Source organism: Aphanomyces astaci, assembly GCF_000520075.1.
Source record: "Aphanomyces astaci strain APO3 unplaced genomic scaffold supercont1.72, whole genome shotgun sequence".
Lineage (NCBI taxonomy): Eukaryota > Oomycota > Saprolegniomycetes > Saprolegniales > Verrucalvaceae > Aphanomyces > Aphanomyces astaci.
Window position 1 is genome coordinate 29,903 of NW_009798335.1, and position 18,343 is coordinate 48,245.

Below are 18,343 nucleotides of genomic sequence, written 5' to 3' on the forward strand. Positions count from 1 at the left end.
TTGAACAGCCGGGGCGGCTTCCGCGTGGATTTTTGACACTACTGTGTCCACGGCTGGTACGCCTACAACCGGCACTTCAACAGAAGCAGTTGCGGCAGGGGTTGCCTCTACGAGGGATTCGGCCACAAGCACCGATGAGGCCTCGCTTGGTTCAACTGGCAATGCTGCTGCCACTGGAGCTTCCACTTGAACGGGAGCTGGCTCGGGTTCATGGGTGGCAGGGGGTTGAGCTGGTTTGACGGTGTCTTTCACGTTGGTTCGTACGTCGAGAAGGGCGTCCAGCAGTTTACTGCCTTCGGGGGAAAGCGTGATTGTGGTCAACTGTGTCACGAATTTGTTGAGAAGGTCCCGGCGAGTAGCATTGGGGGGCGCAAATAACGACTTTTTGGGGAAGGGCAGTTTCGCTGCCTTCGGATCGGTCTTGACAAGCTACCACACAATAGGATGCTGAGATGGAACTTGCCGTGACCACCATCGGCAGTCGTCGTCGTTACCTTGGCATGGAATGCATTGTACACGGAATACCGGATGGGGATTTCCCACTTGGAACCACTGGCCAAGTGCTCTACACTTGTGATGTAGCCCTACATCGTTCGATCGTTGCTTAGCATGACGCTGGATGTAGAGACATGGTGGCAACAGGTACCACAAACTTTTTGCCTTTGACATGGACGGCTTCGAAACGATCGACTTGGATGTTCATGCGCTATCGAGTCAAGGGCTAACATCATGCAAAGATGGTGAGGGATGCAAGTTCACGAGGAAGCCACTGACGCTGACAACCAAGGAGGACGACATGCCACTGGAGTAACCACCGGGACGACAGACGACTTACCAATGCCTTGGGAGTCGCCACTTTGCAAATTGATGGTAACCTACGAGTTACTTGCGTTGGCAAGAGCAAAGTGCGATGGTTCATGCCAGGATCCAAATAAAAACACTCACATTAGTATAGAGTTTTCAAGTGCTGCATTAAAAAAATGTCAAACCTGCTGTGATGGGAAGCGATGCGACACACGCTACAAAGAATCCATCTGATTTGCCCTTTAGGAAGAAGGCCCATCCAATCAAATCATGGTATTTAGCTAATCGAACGGCCATTGGATATAATTCAAGCCGTAGTGTGTTGTTTGAAATGGATGAGCATTTCAACTCATGCTGCATGCAATTTGTGCATGGGTGGGTGTACACATCCTACGTAACGTTACCAGTACAGCAGTACTAACAGTACTAGTTTGTAGAAAGCAGCAAGCACTACAGCCTCATCTGCATTATGTGTTGCTTCCTATTGCACTGGCACTACTACGTAGTACATTCTACGAAGTGTAGTCAATGCACGTAGGAAACTTTCAGTTTCCAGTTGGTCGAGTCTGAACATTTGGACGCATGTCGAAGGCAACTTCAATGGGAAACACGTGTACTACCGGTAATGTCATGAGGTTCAGTGGCGTGACTACTGCTTGTTCGCTACGGTAAGACTTATGTATGCTCCTTGCCTTGCACAGGACAAGCTCTGTGTGTACAGAACATACTAGTAACGTTAGTTTGTAGTACACGTAATGTTAGCTGGATATATAGCCCAGTATACTGTACAATCGCAACACCTTGCACCAATAAATAATCCATCCTCCAACCGATCGTTCGAATCTTCACGTTACTGTATTTGTACTACTAGCGTTGTGGCTTGTTATAACTGTCTAATGTCCCCCCGACGAATAATGTTCTGGGTACTTGGCCAAATGCTCGAGCATTTCCTTTTCTTGCTCCTATACACATGTTGAGAGTTGCCGTTGTGTATGTAGTAGGTATGTGTACCTGAATGTGGCGCGGTTTTTCAAAGTAGACGTCGTCAAACATGGTTTGAATCTCAGGTATGCCCTTGGCTTCGGCTTTCGCGAGGGATTGCAATACGTTGATGCGCTCGGCATCTTTCAACGCCTGGTCCCGCTCTTCCGACCACCACCCTTGGTCCTGCAAAAATACATATTTGTATCATCCACCGTCGTCGATACCCATCAAGAAGAGTTGGCATGCTGGATGGCTGGCTGGCTGGCGTACGTACCAGCATGTACAGCTTCAACCGGTTGATCGGGCAGTTGGTGTCCTTCCAGAACTTGATCTCCGACACTTCGCGGTACCGGGTCGAGTCGTCCGACGTCGAGTGGTGGCCTTGGCGGTACGACATGGCTTCGATGAGCACAGGGCGCCCCCCGGTTAAGATCATTTCGCGGGCCTTCTTGGTCACTTCGTACACGGCAAACAGGTCGTTGCCGTCCACTCGGATCACGGGGATACCGTAGCCAGCGCCGCGGGACGCAATTCCGTCGCCTCGGAACTGGTCCTTCACGGGCGTACTGATGGCATATCCGTTGTTTCTTGCAAAGTAGAGCACGGGGCAGTCGCGCGTGGCCGCAAAGTTGAGTGCTACGTCCCAAGATGAGCCCAAACACACATATAGTTTTCAGCGACGATCCTTGTGGGGAATATATAATGTATATATACCAGCGTGGAAATCGCCTTCACTGGCAGCGCCTTCGCCAAAGTAGCAAATGGCAATGCGGTCTTCCTTGGCCACTTTAAAGCCATACGCAGCCCCAGCCGCCTGATCATGCACATCGAGTTGTTAGAAATGGTGGATCAAAATTTGAGGCTAATTGGCAACGGAGGTCATACCTGGGGGAGTTGAGTGGCCAGCGGCGACGACACGGTCTGGTAGTTCAATTCTTTGGAGCCATAATGCACGGGCATCTGACGGCCTTTGCCCAAGTCGCCTTCGTTGCTGAACAATTGATCGGCAAACTGGTCCAACGTAAACCCGCGGTACATTAGCACGCCGGCTTCGCGGTATTGGGCAAACACCATGTCCCCTACCACCCGACGAGAACGTCAGAGTCGGCACGATCGACCTCTAACGTAAACGGCAATGTCGTACGAGGTTTGATGGCGGCTGCGCTGCCAAACAACGTGCCTTCCTCTCCAAATGCGGTCATGTAAAACGAAATACGACCCTGAAGGAATATACAAGGCAAGTAAGCATACTACAATGTACGCGAGAGAGAGAGACGCATATGTCGACCCTACCTGGCGTTGGGCGTCGTAAAAGACATTGTCCATTTGCTACAGACCAAAAGGCAGCTTTAATCAGGATATACTGGCATGGGGGCGTTGTTGTCGTGGGAGTTTTTACATCAACAAGGAACGAGCTAGACTTACGTTCAAGCGAACCATGTTCTTGTACAAGTCGACGATCACTTCTTCGTTGAGGCCTTCGGGGACTTGACCACCGGTCACGAGTTTGCCTTGCTGATCCAAGATTCGGTAGGCAGGAATGATATCCTGCTCTTTCGGGTCCAACACCGTGATCTTGTTTACGTACGGCACCGTTTGTCCACCAGGGAACTCGCCTAGCCACGAAATCATCACTCTGACAACTCACTTGTCAAAGGAGGACGGCCATACCAGTTCCGACAACCGTGGACATGTGTTTCGATGCGGTCGTGGGCGCAAGAAAGCGGCGTTGGCTGCGGGCCATGGCCGAAGGCATCGACTTGGTGATGAATCGAAGCGCCATGGGGATGATGATGGAAGACCGTGCAGGCAGGAAACGAACTCTTGTCAAATGCACTCGAGTTACGAAATGCTATGGTGGCGGATCTTCATTTTATTTGATCGAGTATATACAAAAAACAACCTGAGAACCTCGACGTTGACTTTAATATTTCTTATGGGGGGGTCCCCAACAATTGAATTTCGGGGACCACCCCCCAAACTTCAACTTCGCGGTAGGACACACGTGCCATTTGATTGGACCAAACGGCCATAGGAAAAGTCGTCTGTCACAGGTTACGACAAGACATACAATCATGTTTGCTACAAATTTCAAGTAATCTGTCGTCTACGACGATAAATATGTCAAAAGTATAGCTTTATTTAGCCTCAATCAAACATTGTCATATTGACCGTCCTCGATGCTATCACCCCTTCACCATGGAACTTCTACCGATGCCAGGTGGGGATGTGAGGAGTGAGTTGAAGTGCAACCAGCCATTCAAACCTTGTCCTGTCGTGCCAGATGGGCGTTGGCGCCGCTTGTGTGTGACGTTCGGCGCCACGCATTGTTCATCGCAATGGTCGATAGGGGCAAGTAGAGCCGCCAGGAGATCACAGTCATAGCAACTGTAAACTCGAGTCGCCTGGCTCCCCATATCTCGCATTCACACCCGTGATCAATCTCTCTCCACATGCCATCACAGTACTTCTACTATATTCATGTTTTTTGTTTCAAATACAATTAGACTACCGGTAGTCGTAGCACCACCACCTGGTTGTAGCCGCTACTACCTACTACTACTTAGTTGGCCACTTTGGCCAAGTGACTGCGGGGGTAAATCTTAATTTCGGCCGTGCCGTCCATCTTGACAATGCCGTCGTTGGCGTCGGTCCCAATCAACACACCCGTCTTGCCGGCTTCGTCTCCGACCAGAATCTTGACGTTGTCTCCCTTTTCTGGCATCACATGGTTCAAGTCGTCCACGTGGATGCTGACTGTCTGGCCTCGAACGTCTAACAAGCACGCATCATGTCCAACTGAGACAATCACGCCTTGAGCCTTGTAGTGCTCGCCGGGGGTGGCCACTTCAACCACCACGCCCTTGCTCATCCACGATGCCTCGCCGCCGCCGCCACTCGACGTGCCGAAGCCGTTGTCGTAGTACTGTCCGGATGCCGGCGTCATGGGGGCGGGGGTGGCGCCAATACCTACGCCATGGGGGGTCACGGCACCCGCGGGGGTTCCCTTTGCAAACAGCCCCGGCGTCGTCGGGTTCATCGGGGTATACGCAGAGAACCCGGGGGTGGTGGGGTTCATAACCCCGGGGGTGGTGGGGTGGTGATGGTGGCCGTGCATCATGTTGATGCCTGGTGTCGTCGGGCCAAACGACGAGTGGTGGCTCTGGAACGGCGTCTGCAGCGGGGTTTGCACCGAGTTGTGCGGCATGCCTGGCGTCGACACGAACGGCGTCGTGGGCTGAAGTCCCCCCGGGGTACTGTACGGACCTTGAAACCCGGGGGTCGTTGGGTTGAGCAATCCCGGGGTCGTCGGATGGTTGAGCATCGAGTTCATGTCGTTGTAACTCGACTGTTTGTACGTGCTCGCAACACCAAACTCGGACGGTACCACCGGTTCCAACGGCGTCCCAAAGCTTTGCGCTACAAATAATCATTCAAAGCTAGTCGGAAATATGAGATTCGTACCGTGGGAAATCTCGCGTTCGTGGGGAATGTTGGCTTCCAGGAGCTGGTCGTCGTTGTGGGATGACCACGCGTCGTGCTGAGGCGTCCGCGACCCCGACGAGTAGCTCCGGGAGGATGGCGTCCGCGGTGCGTTGTGCAGCGGCGTTGCCATCGGCGTCATCCCGTGATGCAGCGGGGTCTGGGATACCATGGGGGTCTGCGCCGACGACATGGTCGTGCTACTGCCGTGGGTGCGGTCGACGTGCACGCCTTGGCGGTCGCCGGCCACGTTGACAATCTTCTTCTCCACTTCAATGCACTTTGAATTGCAATGCATCTCGACTTTCACCGTTGTGTCGCCTTCGTCCACAACCATCCCAATGTAGCCCTTCCACTGGCCTCGCTTGATCTTGACCGTCTTGCCAACCAGATCCGACTGGAACGCGCCGCGAGGACCGCCACGCTGCTGTTGCTGGCGGTCGTTGGGGCGACCACCGCCGCCGCCGTACCGGTCGCTCCCGCCGCCACCATGGCCACTGCTTCCACTGCCTGGAGCGTTGTTCGACTTGACCTTGTCTCCGGACAAGATGAGTTGGCGGTTGCGCACCATGAAAATACCCGCGTTCATCGTCTATGACATGATAAGTCAAAACACTGTCACATATATCACTTGACGACGACGTACCACGCGGTTGTTGTGGAGAAAGATATAACTGCGGTAAATGTGCTTGATCGTGCCAGTTTGGCCCGAGAACGACCCTTCGACCACTTGCACCATCTCCCCCACCGTGATCGGGTTGCCCTTCTTGTCCAATGCCGACGCCCGCGTCGAAAAGATCTTGCGCTGGATTTCCTGGTCCGCAATGCTCTTGGTTTGGCCGTTCTGAGCCAGCACCGTGAAGCTGTCGCGGCCGACATGTGTGATGACGCCCACTTCGCCATGCGGGAGCTACAAATCAAAGCGTAACTCGTTAAGATCCCCCCCCACCCAGTGTCACACATGGCATCTCGTACCGCGACCAAATCGTACAGTTCCTTGCCCTTGAGCGAGTCCAATCCCTGCGACACCTCGGCCGACTCTTGGATGTCGCGCACGCGGACCTGGATCTCCTTGGCTTGCGTGTCCACTAGCACAATCGCCACGGGTGCCCCAAGCGATTCATCTAGGCTCACAACCGTGCCCGTTTCACCGGAATACCGCCCCGACACGACTTTAATATGGGCCCCCACCTATGTAATCAAAGCACATCAGTCCATATACATCCCAGTTCAAAATGTCTCGATTCTACAGGATACTTGTCCTCCCCCCCTTCTACTATCTTTCACATCTCCAACATACCTTGACGATCTTGATCAGTTGCTTGAGTTGAAAGTCCAATATAGTGTCTTTGATTTCGTCGTGCAGCGGCATCACGCGCACCGTGTCGTTGGTCGAGTTGGTGCCAACGACGACCCCCAGCAGGTTGACCAGATCGCCCTCAATCACCTTGACCGTGTCTCCCTTGGTCAGATCCACCTTGTTCTTCCATGCGTCGGCATCCCCTAGGTCCAGCTTGGACACGGACGATGCCGGCTGGTCGGTGTCCGAGTCGCCAAAGTCGGTCGTTGTGTGGGAAAACTTGTTGATTTCGTCCAGCGTCGGGTTGACTTCGTCGAGTTGGAGCATCGTCGCAATGTTCAGTTCTTTGTACAGGAACCCGTCCTTGAACCATTCATTGTCAAAGAAGTCCATCATCCCATCTAACAATATCATCCACAGGTTATATGACCAAACGTCGTCGCATATACGCGTTCTTTGGCGGACGTACCGAGCACCGGATGCCGCTTGCGACTCACTTCCGCCGACGTGCCCTGGAGAGATGTCGCGTTGAACAGCTTGAGCGGGGGACGCTGACCCTTTTTGTACTTGGGCTGGTCGCCGCCTTGAAGAACGATTTGATCGAGACGAGGAATGTGTTTGACCACTGCCTACATACAAGTTGTGTCAGTGCGTTGCATCATATCGCAGATGATATGTGTGACAATGTCCAACAACCATGGACAAGTGTCCTTGTCACAGGAACTCACCCGCAAGCCGTTGTCGACAATCTCGACCACTTTGCACAAGTCGCCCTTGTACAAACCAGCGCGCTTGAACCGCGCCCAACAGCCAGCTGTGACGGGCGTCTTCTTGTTTTGGATGGTCAGGACAGCAGTCATTTCGTGGATCGGCACGAGCTTCATGGACCACGGGAAGATGTCGCGGATGCCGTTGACCGCGTCCTTGGCGTACGGTTCTCGCTCCGACTCGACGTATATGAAGCCCTTGGAACTCGACGCGATCACAGACTTGATTGGGAGCGGCGTGCCGCGCTTGGCGAATTCCAAAAACTTGTTCATGAGCGCCATGACCAAGTGCTGCTCGCGTCCCGGCTAGATAGAAGCAGTGTAAGACACGGAAAGAACGAGGACGACGCGTGCATACCTTGCATTTGAACACCCACATGCGCGGATCCTGGATCGATGGCAACAGTGCCTGTTGGGCAACCGCCGACTGCATAGACTCGACAGTGTCCTCGTCGTCGTCTTCGTTGCCGCGCCGACTCTGTTGCTTGGATCGCTTTTTCAGCTCGCGGATAATGTCTTCCGTGTCGTCGTCGTTGTGTGCGGCGTTGTTGCGGTGCTGGTTGTACTGATGGTGGCTCTGGTGGTCCAGTTCTTCCTTCTCTTCTTCCGCGAGATGCCGCTCGTCTGGAAGGAAGTCACCTCGGTCATAGTCATCATCGCTCTCGTCGTCCGAGGCTTCGTCGGCCATGTCATCGATGAAGCTCATGACCTTTGGTTTTTTCTTCTTCTTCGCCTTGGGCGCCGCAGCGGCGCTGCCCTTGCGCTTCTTGGACGTCACTTCGTCGTCGTCGTCAGAGTAGTCATCTACGTCTTCTTGTTCGTCGTCGTCATCGGAGCGCAGGTCTTCTTCGGAGGACATCGTTTAAGCAGTAGTGCGGGTGGGACACGGACCGGAATGATGTGTGTGTGTGTGTGGTTCGCTTGCAAGGGACTTTCGTTGGAACGACGTCGGTTCACCGGTTCAGTCGGAAGTAAACCGGATGAACTGACGGTCCGGACAAGATAGTAGTAATACTACTAATACTATTTTAAATCGTCAAAACCAGCGAGACATGCTCCAATACAGTAATGAGTAATAATAAAAGGATGTCTTGAAAGGAGTTGTACCTAGTATTACTATAAGAGTGTACCTGTTCATTTTGTCCACGTACAGTACCATGTACTTTGATGAAGTACTTCGCTCTCAAGCTTGATGTACAAGTTACAGTCTAGCCTCGAGATTTACCTGACAAGTATACATGCCATCGTGTATGAATTCTGTCTTTTTCACCGGAAAATCACTGACGGATATGACGATGCTGCACTAGGACCCTGTAAACTTAAATACCGATAGTACTGTTGTTGACGCTAAGGTGGAGTTGCTCTTACAGTTAAGTAATTTGAAGTTTTAGCCAAGTCTTAACCAAATGCGATCAACTTTGGTGCGTTGTTATTCGTAACTCTTGGGCAATAAGGCAACGTGGTTGGCGGCACCCGTTGCCACCACCAAATTCGTAAATCATTGGGCGTTTCACATGTAACCACCTAAAAAAAGAAACCGCCCACAACCTCCCACAAGTCGTCGTTCAATCAGCTGGCTGTTCGCAGAAAGATCCGCCATGAGCAGCAGTACGAATGGGGTCGTGACGCCGATCCCTGACGTCCTCGTGGAGGCCACGGACCTACCACCGCCTCCGTTATCGTTGAAGAGACCTTCATTGAACGAGCCAAACCCTCCGCTACCCGAGCCATCGCCGCCGTTGCCATTGCCGTCGACGTTGCCAGACTTGACGTCCCAGGCCGTCACACCTGTGTCAGCGCAGTCTAAAACAACGCTAGAACTCGAACAAGACGAACTTCGGTCGAAGATCCGAGCGCATGTCGGTCAGTCGCTGCGTGTCATGCGGGAACAGAAGCGGCGCGAGAGTCGGCGGTTCTGTGGCATGTCACGCGCAGATGTGTTTGAATGGCTCCGCGCGGTACTGTGCTGCTCGGAGGCCGACTCAGCCGACACCGCCGACGACAGCGACTCCAAGATCTTCACGACCAAGAAATTTCTCGGTGGCGTCGAGGAGTTTTCTTGCCTGACGGACCGCGAGCTGTCGCAGTTGGCGCGACTCGCAGAAATGCGATCTTTCGCTCGTGACGAAGTGATTGTCTTGGACGAAGCGGAAGCAGGTTCGATTAGCAATCTGTAGCAACTTGTTATGCAACGAATGTGTTGTGGTAGATGGGATGTACATTCTCATGTCGGGCAAGGCCACGAGGGCGTACGTGGTCGCGGGATCGGTGCTGGACGACATATCGTTGCCGATGGAACCCATCGAGTACCAAGAAGCGTTTGGAATGAATGTGCCTGCGATTACCAAGGGCGACGAGCGCGTCGAGTCGACCGTCACAGCAGGTGCGTCTACACAAACCTGTTGAACGTATGATGACGTGGCAGCCTCACAGTGTCGGAACACGCCGAGTGCCTGTGGCTGCCGCACTTGGTCGTGCGGATGCTCAACATCCAACCGCGCATGGACTATGAGTTTGTCTTGATCTTGAACAACCAAGATGGGATCTCGGACGCCGACTACAAGCAGCAAGAGGTGGTGCTGTCCAACATTCTACGAGCTGGTATTCACGTGACGGTGTTGGCCAACACGCGCAACACGGTGGGGAAGATCATCCTCCTGCTCAATGCGCCGCTGTGGCTTCTCGCGCGAGAGGACAAGCTCATGAAAATGGAGCGTATCGTGGAGTACCATTCCGAGGAAGACGTACGATACTTTAATCACCTTCAAAACGTCATGGTAGAGAGGTGTGTAGGCCAAGTCGTTGGGCGACGAGTACGGCGCGAATGCCGAGACAATGACGGCCGCCGATCGCATCGCGGCGTTCGCGTCCATCTTGACCAGGCCCGCCGCGGACCGTCCCCCCGGCGCGGGCCTCCGGGGGATTGAAAACAACCAGGACCCGGTCGTCCATGACGTGTTTCCCCTGCACGACCCGAACGTGACGGACTTTATCACGTCGTCGTGGTTCAAGGAGGCGCTGTCGGCGTCGACGCGACGGCTGTTTCTCTTGCGTACCAAAGATCACTTTGGGTTGCACATTGCATTTTACACGGCATTCATCCGGCTATATTGTGCGTCGCTGAGCACGCCATGCCTTGTGGGCATCGGTTTGTGGGTCGTGTGGCGGCAAGTCGATTACCACAGCTACATGCAGGCGCTGGGTATCTACGGCCTCCTGGTCGCGTTTGTGTGGGCGCCGTCCGTGCTGAAGCGGTGGAAGCGGTACCAGTACTCGTTGCTTGTCGAGTGGGACCTGCTCCAAGCCAAGGAGGTCGAGTATCCGAACCAAGAGTTCAAGGACTACGTCGTGGAAACAATCAACGTGGCCAACGAAGGCGACCCCCCCGATTACGTCGATGTGAAAATGTACGACCGGCGACGGCGGTACCCAAAGTACATTCTCTTTGGCGTGTTTTCCGTCGTGTGCTGTATCCTCTTGTTTGTGTTTGTGATGCTGTACTGCCAATGGTACATCATTGCCGTGATGACCCCCATGTGCGACGACCCGCGATGCCCGGCCTTCCTAGACTCGCACAATTGTGTCAACCAGTGCGAGTTGCTGCTTCAGCAAGGCAAAACGTATAACTTTCTACGAGACATTCGCGAGTCTGTCCGCGGTTGCCAGGGATACTGTGACACGGCGACGTTCGACCCGGCGTACTATGACTGCGACAGGGCGCTGGTCGGGTGCTTTTCCACCGAGCGGGGCGTTGTGGGTACGGCACGGTGGACGTATGTGCTCGTCCAGGGCATTGTGCTGGGCCTGACGCTCGACATTTTGTTTCTGGCCATCTTTGAATTGATTGCGTCGGTCTTCAACAAGTGGGAAAACTACGCAACGCTTCAAGAAAACAACCGCCGCTTCGTGGAGAAGATCTTCTTGTTCAACTGGGTGGGGTACTTTTACTGGTTCTTCCTCCTCGCGTTCTTGTACACGCCATACGGCGGCGAAGTCCAAGAGTTTATTCGGGTTCACATTGACACGAATATGTGGTTTACAGGTAACGGTCGGTTCAAATTTAGGTACGTCAAATAATCGATTCTAATAGGTGTGAATGGTTGATGATGGTTGCAATGCATGTAGTCGGTACTGGGTATCGGGGCTAGTGGGCATGGATTCTGCGTTCGTGACGCCCCTGATTGTCACCCAAGCCCTCAACCTGGTCATCAACACGTTCGTCCCTTTCTTACTGCGTCGCGCGGTCGTATCGGCGCGGGACACGTACTTGGTGAGCAAAGATCAACTCAGCCTCAAGCTCAAGAACGGGTTGAAAATGCACTTTCAAACGGCAGTCAACCTCACGCAAAGCGCGGTGAATTTGACGCAAACCGCCACCCAAACTGCCGCGGGGTCGGTGGTCCGGCACAGCAAGCAAGCGCTGCGGGCGCTGCGCATGTCGATGCCCGGGGCGACCGAAGATGACTTGGCGGCCGCAGTGGCGGCGGTGACAGACGAAGTTGACCAGTCGAACGACTTGACGGATATGGAAAAGGAGGAGCTGGCGCAGTTTCTGTCGGAAAAGAAACCCATCCGCGCCGCAGATGTCGAGGCCACGATCGAATCGTTGTTTGCCAACTTGTCGAGCCACCATAGCCGCATGAATCAGATTTGTTTGAATGTGAAACGGGACGACTTGGACGTGTACCAAGTGACCAGGTAGGTACTTTACTCACGTTGACACGCAAAAACGGTAATATCCTGACATGTATTTATTTGCCCCTTGTCGTAGCTACGACTGGATCGACCGCGTGACCCAAGACATCGAACACAACAAGAAGAACGAAAGCATTTGGGAAGATCCGTTGCACAAAGCAGCCGCCGCGTCGGGTGGCCGGCCGTCGTTCCGGCTGCGCCTAATTAAAGAATGGCACTGCCGCAACTACGTGTACAATGCCGACCGCATCATGGAAGAGTCCAGCATGCCCGTGTACTCGCCGCAGGGGGACTTGCTGCACATGGCTATCCAGTTCAGCTACGTGACCATGTTCAGCGTCATCTGGCCGTTCTGTGCCTTGTGTGCGTTCTGCAACAACACGGTTGCCTCTCGCTTTGACGCGATCAAGATGGTCATCGACTGCAAGCGATCGGTACCTCGTCGGATGATTGGCATCGGGCCCTGGCTCGGCGCGTTCACATTTGAGGCACTCGTGGCGACGATGGTCGTGCCCGCCATCTTTGTGTACGTGACTGGCCAAATGGACTCGTTCAGCCCCGAGTGTCCGATCTCAGAACTGGACTACGGTCCCGTGACCAACTGCTTTCCGCTGATCTGGCGCCTCTTGGCATTTTGTGTGTTGGAAAACGTGGGTATTGCCATTTGCTTCTTTGTGTACCTCCGCAAGAGCGACATCTCTACCGACACATCGCTCAAGATTCAGGAGCATTCGAGGCGCGTCAAGTACAACGTCCGGAAGAGTGTGCGCACGATCGGCGAGCACATCCTCGTGCGTGTGCAGCATCGCCACAACACCCCCGCCGACCACGTCCCCCCGTCGGGGGCTGCCCAACAAAGCGACGGCGAGTGGCGACAAGGCACCGTCGCTTGGGTCAAGAACGGTCGCATTAAAGTCAACTTTTACTCGCACGGGTTGTTTGGCCAAGAATCGCATTCTGCCGAGCACGAAGGTACGTACATACATACAAAGGTGCAGCAGCAGCAGCAACCCTCGATTTTCGATTCCCACGGGTCGATTGATAATATATTTATACATGTCGTGGCACTACTAGTGTGGCTGCAGCATGAACAGTATGCGCTCAAGCCCCCAATTCCCGTCCGCGTGTTTGAGATGCACATGCCGGTGCTGCTGGCGTCGGCCAAGAAAGGGCGGTGGCTCGAAGGCCATATCGTTGGCCTCGACACTGTGAACCGGTTCGGCAAAGAAATCGTCCACCGCCCCAACGAGATGCACTTGTCGATCGTTGAAGGCCGCAACCTCCGGTCCAACATGATGCGAAACGTGTTGGATCCGTACTGCGTCGTCACGTGCGGCACGTTCAAGCACATGACAAGCATCAAGCGCCACACGTTGAACCCGTTGTGGAACGAACAGCTCGTATTCGGCATGGCCGAGAAGGATCTGGCGGCGTCCGGTGGCAAGCTCCTCCTGAGTGTGTACAACCACGACACGTTGTCCCTGGGCGAGTGCATTGGGGAAGCCGAAATCGACTTGAAAGCCTACCTGGACGGCGGCAAAAAGGACAAACTGTGGGTGCCGCTGCTGCTCAAGAAGACAATGCTAAACCTCGACGTGCTCAGCAACGCTGTGCACAAGCTCGCGCTCGGGGACAACTACCCCGACACTCCCCAGATCCTCGTCGAGCTGCAGTGGATCGACACGCGGTTCCCGGCGCAGGTGCATGTGGCCGTCAAGGACGACGGCCACGACGCCCCCCCGCGTGTGCTCAACCGAAAGCACTGCGAAAAAAGGCTGTGCTACGGCATCCACGCGCACGAAATCAAGCAAGGCCGTATCTTTGACACCAAAGACAATGTCTCATAAGAGTGGAGAACGACGACACGAGACGAAAAACGAAGAGGGATGGAACCAGCTTGACTTTGTGTGTGCTTTTTTATATTAGTTGTATTAAATATCAATTTCGTGGTGCCGAAATTGAGCTTGTTGACCCTGGGATGGCGCGGTTGGTTGGTTGTCGATAGTTACATAAATAAGTGCCATTCAGGGTCGTCCAATGGTTCGTCGCTGATGGCCCCAAACTTGACGGACGGCGGTGTCACATTGAACACATCCACGTCGTCGTCGTCCGCTTCGTCCGTGCCTTGGTACCCGCCGTGTCGGACGCAGTACCCCATCATGTAGCGCCACAACGCATGGCGGGACAGCACGGCGGGGTGCCCCACGACAATGCACAGCGCCTGCGCTCGGGTTAGCGCCACATTGAAGCTCTTGTAGTCGGACAGCACTGGAATCGGCCGCTCCGCCTTGACGTAGTCGCAGGAGGAGATCGTGTCCATGCTTGTCATGACCGTGCTCAAGATGCAAATCTTGCTTTCTTGGCCTTGAAAGTTGTGCACTGTACCGACGTTCACTGCGCCGTGGCCTCGGGCGCGCAGCAGCTGGCGCAGCTTGACCACTTGTTGGCGGTATGGCGTGATCACGGCAATGTCTTTTGTCGACACGCCGGTCGTACGCAATAGATTCCCGATCACGTCGGCCACCTACAACACGATATACATGATTCACTATGACCCCACCCATGTCATGTTCAACGTACCTTGATGGCTTCCATGAGGTTGCAAAAGCTAGACGACTCGATGCTTTGGTGCTGGACTCCGTTGACTGCGTAAAACATCATCGGGAACTGGTGGCGGCCTTGCAGGCCTTCCCATCTACACGACATCCCCATCATGTTGTGTGTGTGTGACACGGTGCTCATGTTGCGTACTGGCACATCGAGTCGACCAAGCGGGGATCGGCGCACGGCAGCAGTTCGTTGTGGTAAAACAACGTCGACGACAGCGCAATCAACGCCGAATGGGATCGATAGTTGTTGACGAGCTTAACAATACGCATGGCGTTGTCCGCTGTCGCGCAGTCGTACATGGGCATGCGCATTAGCCGCTCCTACACACCCCAGTTGATATATCAAACAAATCGTTCAGATCTGCCACCCTATATTTAATACATCATTTCGAATTTAATTTTTTACCTGGATTAACTTTAAGACAATGAGGTATATATTCAAATACAGAAGGAATTATTCAACAACAAACATATTATTATAAAAAAAAAGAAGAAGATATTGTCGATTTGATACAAATTTGGGGAGGGGGTGCAATCGAATCGCGCCCACCAAACCGATCCACAATCGATCTGATTGGTTGAATTTCATTGAGAAGGTTTTGATTGGTTAATAATTTTGAGCTCATCTGAGGTAGCCAATCAAATCGATTTAAATTCCAACGAGAAACCACACCATAACACGAAATTTCACTCGAAAGCACAATACTTCTACTTTGATATATTCACTGCAAATCCAGTCTTAACACCCTACATACATATATATATATATATACCCACTTCATAAATCCAGTCTTCAGACAGTATTGCTTTTATATTTTCGAATACGAACCTGGAACGATTCCACCAAGCGGAATTGACACGACGACTTTGCACGGCACGAAGGCCCCAACTGCATCGGGTCGCCTGCCAACGTCACATGGGTGTTGCGGTCGCACAAGGTCAACGCGACCAGCGTCTACATGACATGTTACATACCGTCGTCGTCGTAAACATCCCCCTCAAACGAACCCACCTCTGGCTCGGTGGCCTGGCACGCTTCGTCGACAATGCAGTGGGAAAAGTGGCCGACGGGGACTTGGGCAAATTTGAGCACGCCCGACAGCGATGTGGTCGTCACGACCACGCGGAAGTCCAGCAACCGGGCTAGATCTGGTAGCGAAAACACATCCTTGCCCTTTTCGACGTGGCAAAACCCGAGCAGCGGCCCTGGCACCGACGCAATCTACCTCCCAGTCGGTCCAATGAATCACACCATATGTTGTGTAGTGACTGGCTCGTTGTACCTTGCGATGGGGCCAGTTGAAGCGAAAGAGCGACGCCTTGTTCAAGAACGCGCGCAGCCGCATGCCGAGGATGTCGGCGGCCGCGTCGGACGGCGCCACCGCCAGCACCCGCGCGTTCGGGTTGTGCTTGAGCACTTGCAGGATGGACTCGATCACAGTGATCGTCTTGCCCGTGCCAGGAGGCCCAAAGATGATGTACGGCGCCAGTCCACTCGATTTGTTCACAATGTGCCACACCGCTTGCAATTGCCGGTCGTTCACTTGGTCGTTGAACGGCATCATATCGTGCAGTCTAATGCGACTCGGATACGTCAATGATAATCTCAAAATGGATGGCCAGCAGGCCTTGATAACGTACCGAACACGTGGTCGAAACAGATTCGTGGCTGGGAACGCGTCCGGATGTAGAATCGCCATGGTCGACGATGTCAAGTTGGCCAGCGCATCGTATGCCAGTCGCAAGCCATACCGGGGGAACGTGAATCGAACTATGGAAAATATATATTATTACTATTATCAACACAGATAGATACGGATACGTTAGAACTGTAAATATGTTTAATGCAATTACAGTACGCAGAGTACATTGCACCTTATTCAATGTAAACGACGCCCAACATGTCCTAGTTACTACTGCGTAGAAAAATACAATAAAATATTTCCCAAGTATTCATCAATCGTTAGGCCAATCGGACCACATAGTTTAACGCCAAAACCATGCAAATATATATATATATATTTCCATACCATGAAACGATTCCGACGCGTACAGTTGTTGCGCGACAAATGGATTGAACAGATGAGGCGGCAGCACGGACGCCACGTCGGCTACGTCATATCCCAGTGATATTGAAAGACATTTGACTCTAACCTCCTCAACGAATATACCGGAATGCACGGTGCAAGGGACCAAGAGCGTCACGACCGTGCCTTTCACTTCCAGAACTACGCCGTGGATTTCCACTTGGGAAAGCAAACCTCCGGACGCGCGCAAGCGGACGCTGCCGCCTTGGAGCAGCACCGGGCGGCCTTCGATGGCCCCTGGAACGTCCAACGTTACCTTCATGTACTCGAGGAGTGCATGGGGGGGCGATCTGCCGCTGCTGTGGTCGTGGTGGACACGGAATCGCACGCTCTACGTGTACGATATGACAAAAGAAGCAGAGTGTGTGTATAATTGTACGTATTGGTCATAAGAGTGCATGTCCTTGGTCATGCGCACTTCTTCCATTTCCAGCAACAATGTGAAGAACGGCACGTAGCTTTGAATGTCGTTGAGACGTTGCTGCATGAGAAAAAACGCGCGCGGCGACCGCGGCGGTGTCGGCCGAGGCATGTAGCGCGGAACCGTGTCCTCCACCAGCGTCGTCAAGGACGCATGCAGCGGCAGGAGCTTGCGCGGAAGCGTCCATGTTGGCAACGGCAGGTTGAAAATGGATCGGAGGGAGTGCGGCACGAACGACGGCGCGTGGACCGTCATGGCGCGGACATCTCGGGCATGGACATGGGCTAGGCGAAGGCGAACGCCGATGCAGAATGTGTGGGTTGAAAAGTCAAACACGCTCATTTTCTCCAGACTGGGCGGCGTCTCGCACAGGACGATCATCCAAGTTTCGAGCACGCCCATGGGAAGTGACGCCAACAGCTCCGTGGATAACCCCACCTAGGCACGCCATGATGCCTGGGTTAAAGAAGGAAAGCGACCCACGTACGCGAACTTGGATCATCGCTTGGGGGTCATTGGTCGTGGGCCGGTCGATCGTAAATGTAAACGGATGCGACGCATCCAGACAAAATACGGAAGAGATCGTGGACGACATGGATTGGTTGGACACAGATACTGTCTCCGTCGCGTCGCGGCCTCGGACACATGCTCCATTCTTCTTCTTGTGGTTGATGGAGCTAGGTAGACACATGTCTGAGACGACAGATTACGCCTCATGCTAATGGGTACCTGTCCTTCGAGTCGATGTAGCCAAACTCGATCGCCGTGACAGGGTGTGTGGTACCTTGGGTCGTCACCTCGATGCCATAATTGGAACTTGGCAGGACATGCGCAACACCAGGAGGACGGCGCACCTTGATGGCCTTGCGAACGGAACTTGTCCATTCCTCCGTTGCCATTTGCTTGACCTAGACACAACCACATTCGTCAGGCGTCGCCATTGCTGCTGCCGTACGTACGTACCCAAGTCGGCATTATTGTCGTCGAATTCAGGACTGTCCTCCACGTCAGTGATTATTCTGGATCGGCTTTGAAGGCGATGCGGATTGGCTGAATAATCACAGCATGTCCAATGATTGGCTAAAACGGGAAGTGTACTCTACAGCTCCCGGTAGTAAACTAGTACTACTACTAGTAAGTACCGTACGTGTATAATCAATCAGTACTGTAAACTCAGAAATCGAAATGCCCAT

The 18,343-nt window shown here is 53.4% G+C and overlaps 5 protein-coding genes across 9 annotated transcripts; 1 reads left to right on the forward strand and 4 right to left on the reverse strand.

Moving 5' to 3' along the window:
- Window positions 1-107: 107 nt before the first annotated feature.
- On the reverse strand, window positions 108-703 carry H257_15576 (hypothetical protein; the record flags this gene model as incomplete). The annotated part of the gene is made up of 4 exons (XM_009843729.1): window positions 108-197; window positions 265-429; window positions 495-584; window positions 647-703. 4 exons carry the CDS (start codon window positions 701-703, stop codon window positions 108-110), a joined length of 402 nt encoding a protein of 133 aa, XP_009842031.1.
- Window positions 704-1,621: 918 nt separating this feature from the next.
- H257_15577 (hypothetical protein) lies at window positions 1,622-3,674 on the reverse strand. The gene is made up of 9 exons (XM_009843730.1): window positions 3,460-3,674; window positions 3,214-3,404; window positions 3,082-3,117; window positions 2,933-3,008; window positions 2,674-2,867; window positions 2,503-2,602; window positions 2,063-2,424; window positions 1,816-1,971; window positions 1,622-1,766 (listed from the first exon to the last, which is right to left on the reverse strand). Exons 1-9 carry the CDS (start codon window positions 3,569-3,571, stop codon window positions 1,698-1,700), a joined length of 1,296 nt encoding a protein of 431 aa, XP_009842032.1. The 5' UTR covers window positions 3,572-3,674; the 3' UTR covers window positions 1,622-1,697.
- A 568-nt stretch (window positions 3,675-4,242) lies between these two features.
- On the reverse strand, window positions 4,243-8,282 carry H257_15578 (hypothetical protein). Its single transcript, XM_009843731.1, has 8 exons — window positions 7,697-8,282; window positions 7,300-7,644; window positions 7,041-7,200; window positions 6,572-6,972; window positions 6,247-6,462; window positions 5,918-6,181; window positions 5,254-5,863; window positions 4,243-5,208 (listed from the first exon to the last, which is right to left on the reverse strand). Exons 1-8 carry the CDS (start codon window positions 8,195-8,197, stop codon window positions 4,352-4,354), a joined length of 3,354 nt encoding a protein of 1,117 aa, XP_009842033.1. The 5' UTR covers window positions 8,198-8,282; the 3' UTR covers window positions 4,243-4,351.
- A 619-nt stretch (window positions 8,283-8,901) lies between these two features.
- On the forward strand, window positions 8,902-14,235 carry H257_15579 (hypothetical protein). The gene is made up of 7 exons (XM_009843732.1): window positions 8,902-9,495; window positions 9,548-9,721; window positions 9,772-10,082; window positions 10,132-11,402; window positions 11,464-12,036; window positions 12,110-13,005; window positions 13,108-14,235. The coding sequence occupies exons 1-7, from the start codon at window positions 8,937-8,939 to the stop codon at window positions 13,878-13,880; spliced, it is 4,557 nt and encodes a 1,518-aa protein (XP_009842034.1). The 5' UTR covers window positions 8,902-8,936; the 3' UTR covers window positions 13,881-14,235.
- Window positions 13,055-18,143, reverse strand: H257_15580 (hypothetical protein). 5 transcript variants are annotated; one of them, XM_009843734.1, is made up of 14 exons: window positions 18,114-18,136; window positions 17,880-18,058; window positions 17,638-17,827; window positions 17,109-17,588; window positions 16,814-17,060; window positions 16,673-16,753; window positions 16,284-16,413; window positions 15,926-16,217; window positions 15,655-15,864; window positions 15,472-15,597; window positions 14,785-14,963; window positions 14,614-14,728; window positions 13,560-14,557; window positions 13,067-13,484 (listed from the first exon to the last, which is right to left on the reverse strand). In XM_009843734.1, the coding sequence occupies exons 1-13, from the start codon at window positions 18,123-18,125 to the stop codon at window positions 14,039-14,041; spliced, it is 2,760 nt and encodes a 919-aa protein (XP_009842036.1). In that variant the 5' UTR covers window positions 18,126-18,136; the 3' UTR covers window positions 13,067-13,484; window positions 13,560-14,038. The 5 variants fall into 5 exon arrangements, with proteins under 5 accessions (XP_009842035.1, XP_009842037.1, XP_009842036.1 ...); XM_009843733.1 differs by having other exon boundaries at window positions 13,055-14,557; XM_009843736.1 differs by having other exon boundaries at window positions 14,614-14,963; window positions 18,114-18,143.
- Window positions 18,144-18,343: the final 200 nt, after the last annotated feature.

Bases quoted from the DNA above. Each gene is read 5' to 3' on its own strand.
- H257_15577 (XM_009843730.1), bottom strand. From the start codon at position 3,571: ATGGCGCTTCGATTCATCACCAAGTCGATGCCTTCGGCCATGGCCCGC. The intron at 3,118-3,213 runs GTAAGTCTAGCT...TTTGGTCTGTAG, and splicing joins AGAACATGGTTCGCTTGAAC to CAAATGGACAATGTCTTTTA. The intron at 1,767-1,815 runs GTACACATACCT...ACATGTGTATAG, and splicing joins AAAAACCGCGCCACATTCAG to GAGCAAGAAAAGGAAATGCT.
- H257_15578 (XM_009843731.1), bottom strand. From the start codon at position 8,197: ATGTCCTCCGAAGAAGACCTGCGCTCCGATGACGACGACGAACAAGAA. The intron at 7,645-7,696 runs GTATGCACGCGT...GCTTCTATCTAG, and splicing joins TGTGGGTGTTCAAATGCAAG to CCGGGACGCGAGCAGCACTT. The intron at 6,973-7,040 runs GTACGTCCGCCA...TGATATTGTTAG, and splicing joins CAAGCGGCATCCGGTGCTCG to ATGGGATGATGGACTTCTTT.
- H257_15579 (XM_009843732.1), top strand. From the start codon at position 8,937: ATGAGCAGCAGTACGAATGGGGTCGTGACGCCGATCCCTGACGTCCTC. The intron at 10,083-10,131 runs GTACGATACTTT...AGAGGTGTGTAG, and splicing joins AGTACCATTCCGAGGAAGAC to GCCAAGTCGTTGGGCGACGA. The intron at 11,403-11,463 runs GTACGTCAAATA...CAATGCATGTAG, and splicing joins AACGGTCGGTTCAAATTTAG to TCGGTACTGGGTATCGGGGC.
- H257_15580 (XM_009843737.1), bottom strand. The intron at 16,218-16,283 runs GTACGTTATCAA...GAGTCGCATTAG, and splicing joins CTGTTTCGACCACGTGTTCG to ACTGCACGATATGATGCCGT. The intron at 15,598-15,654 runs GTGGGTTCGTTT...CATGTCATGTAG, and splicing joins GCCAGGCCACCGAGCCAGAG to ACGCTGGTCGCGTTGACCTT.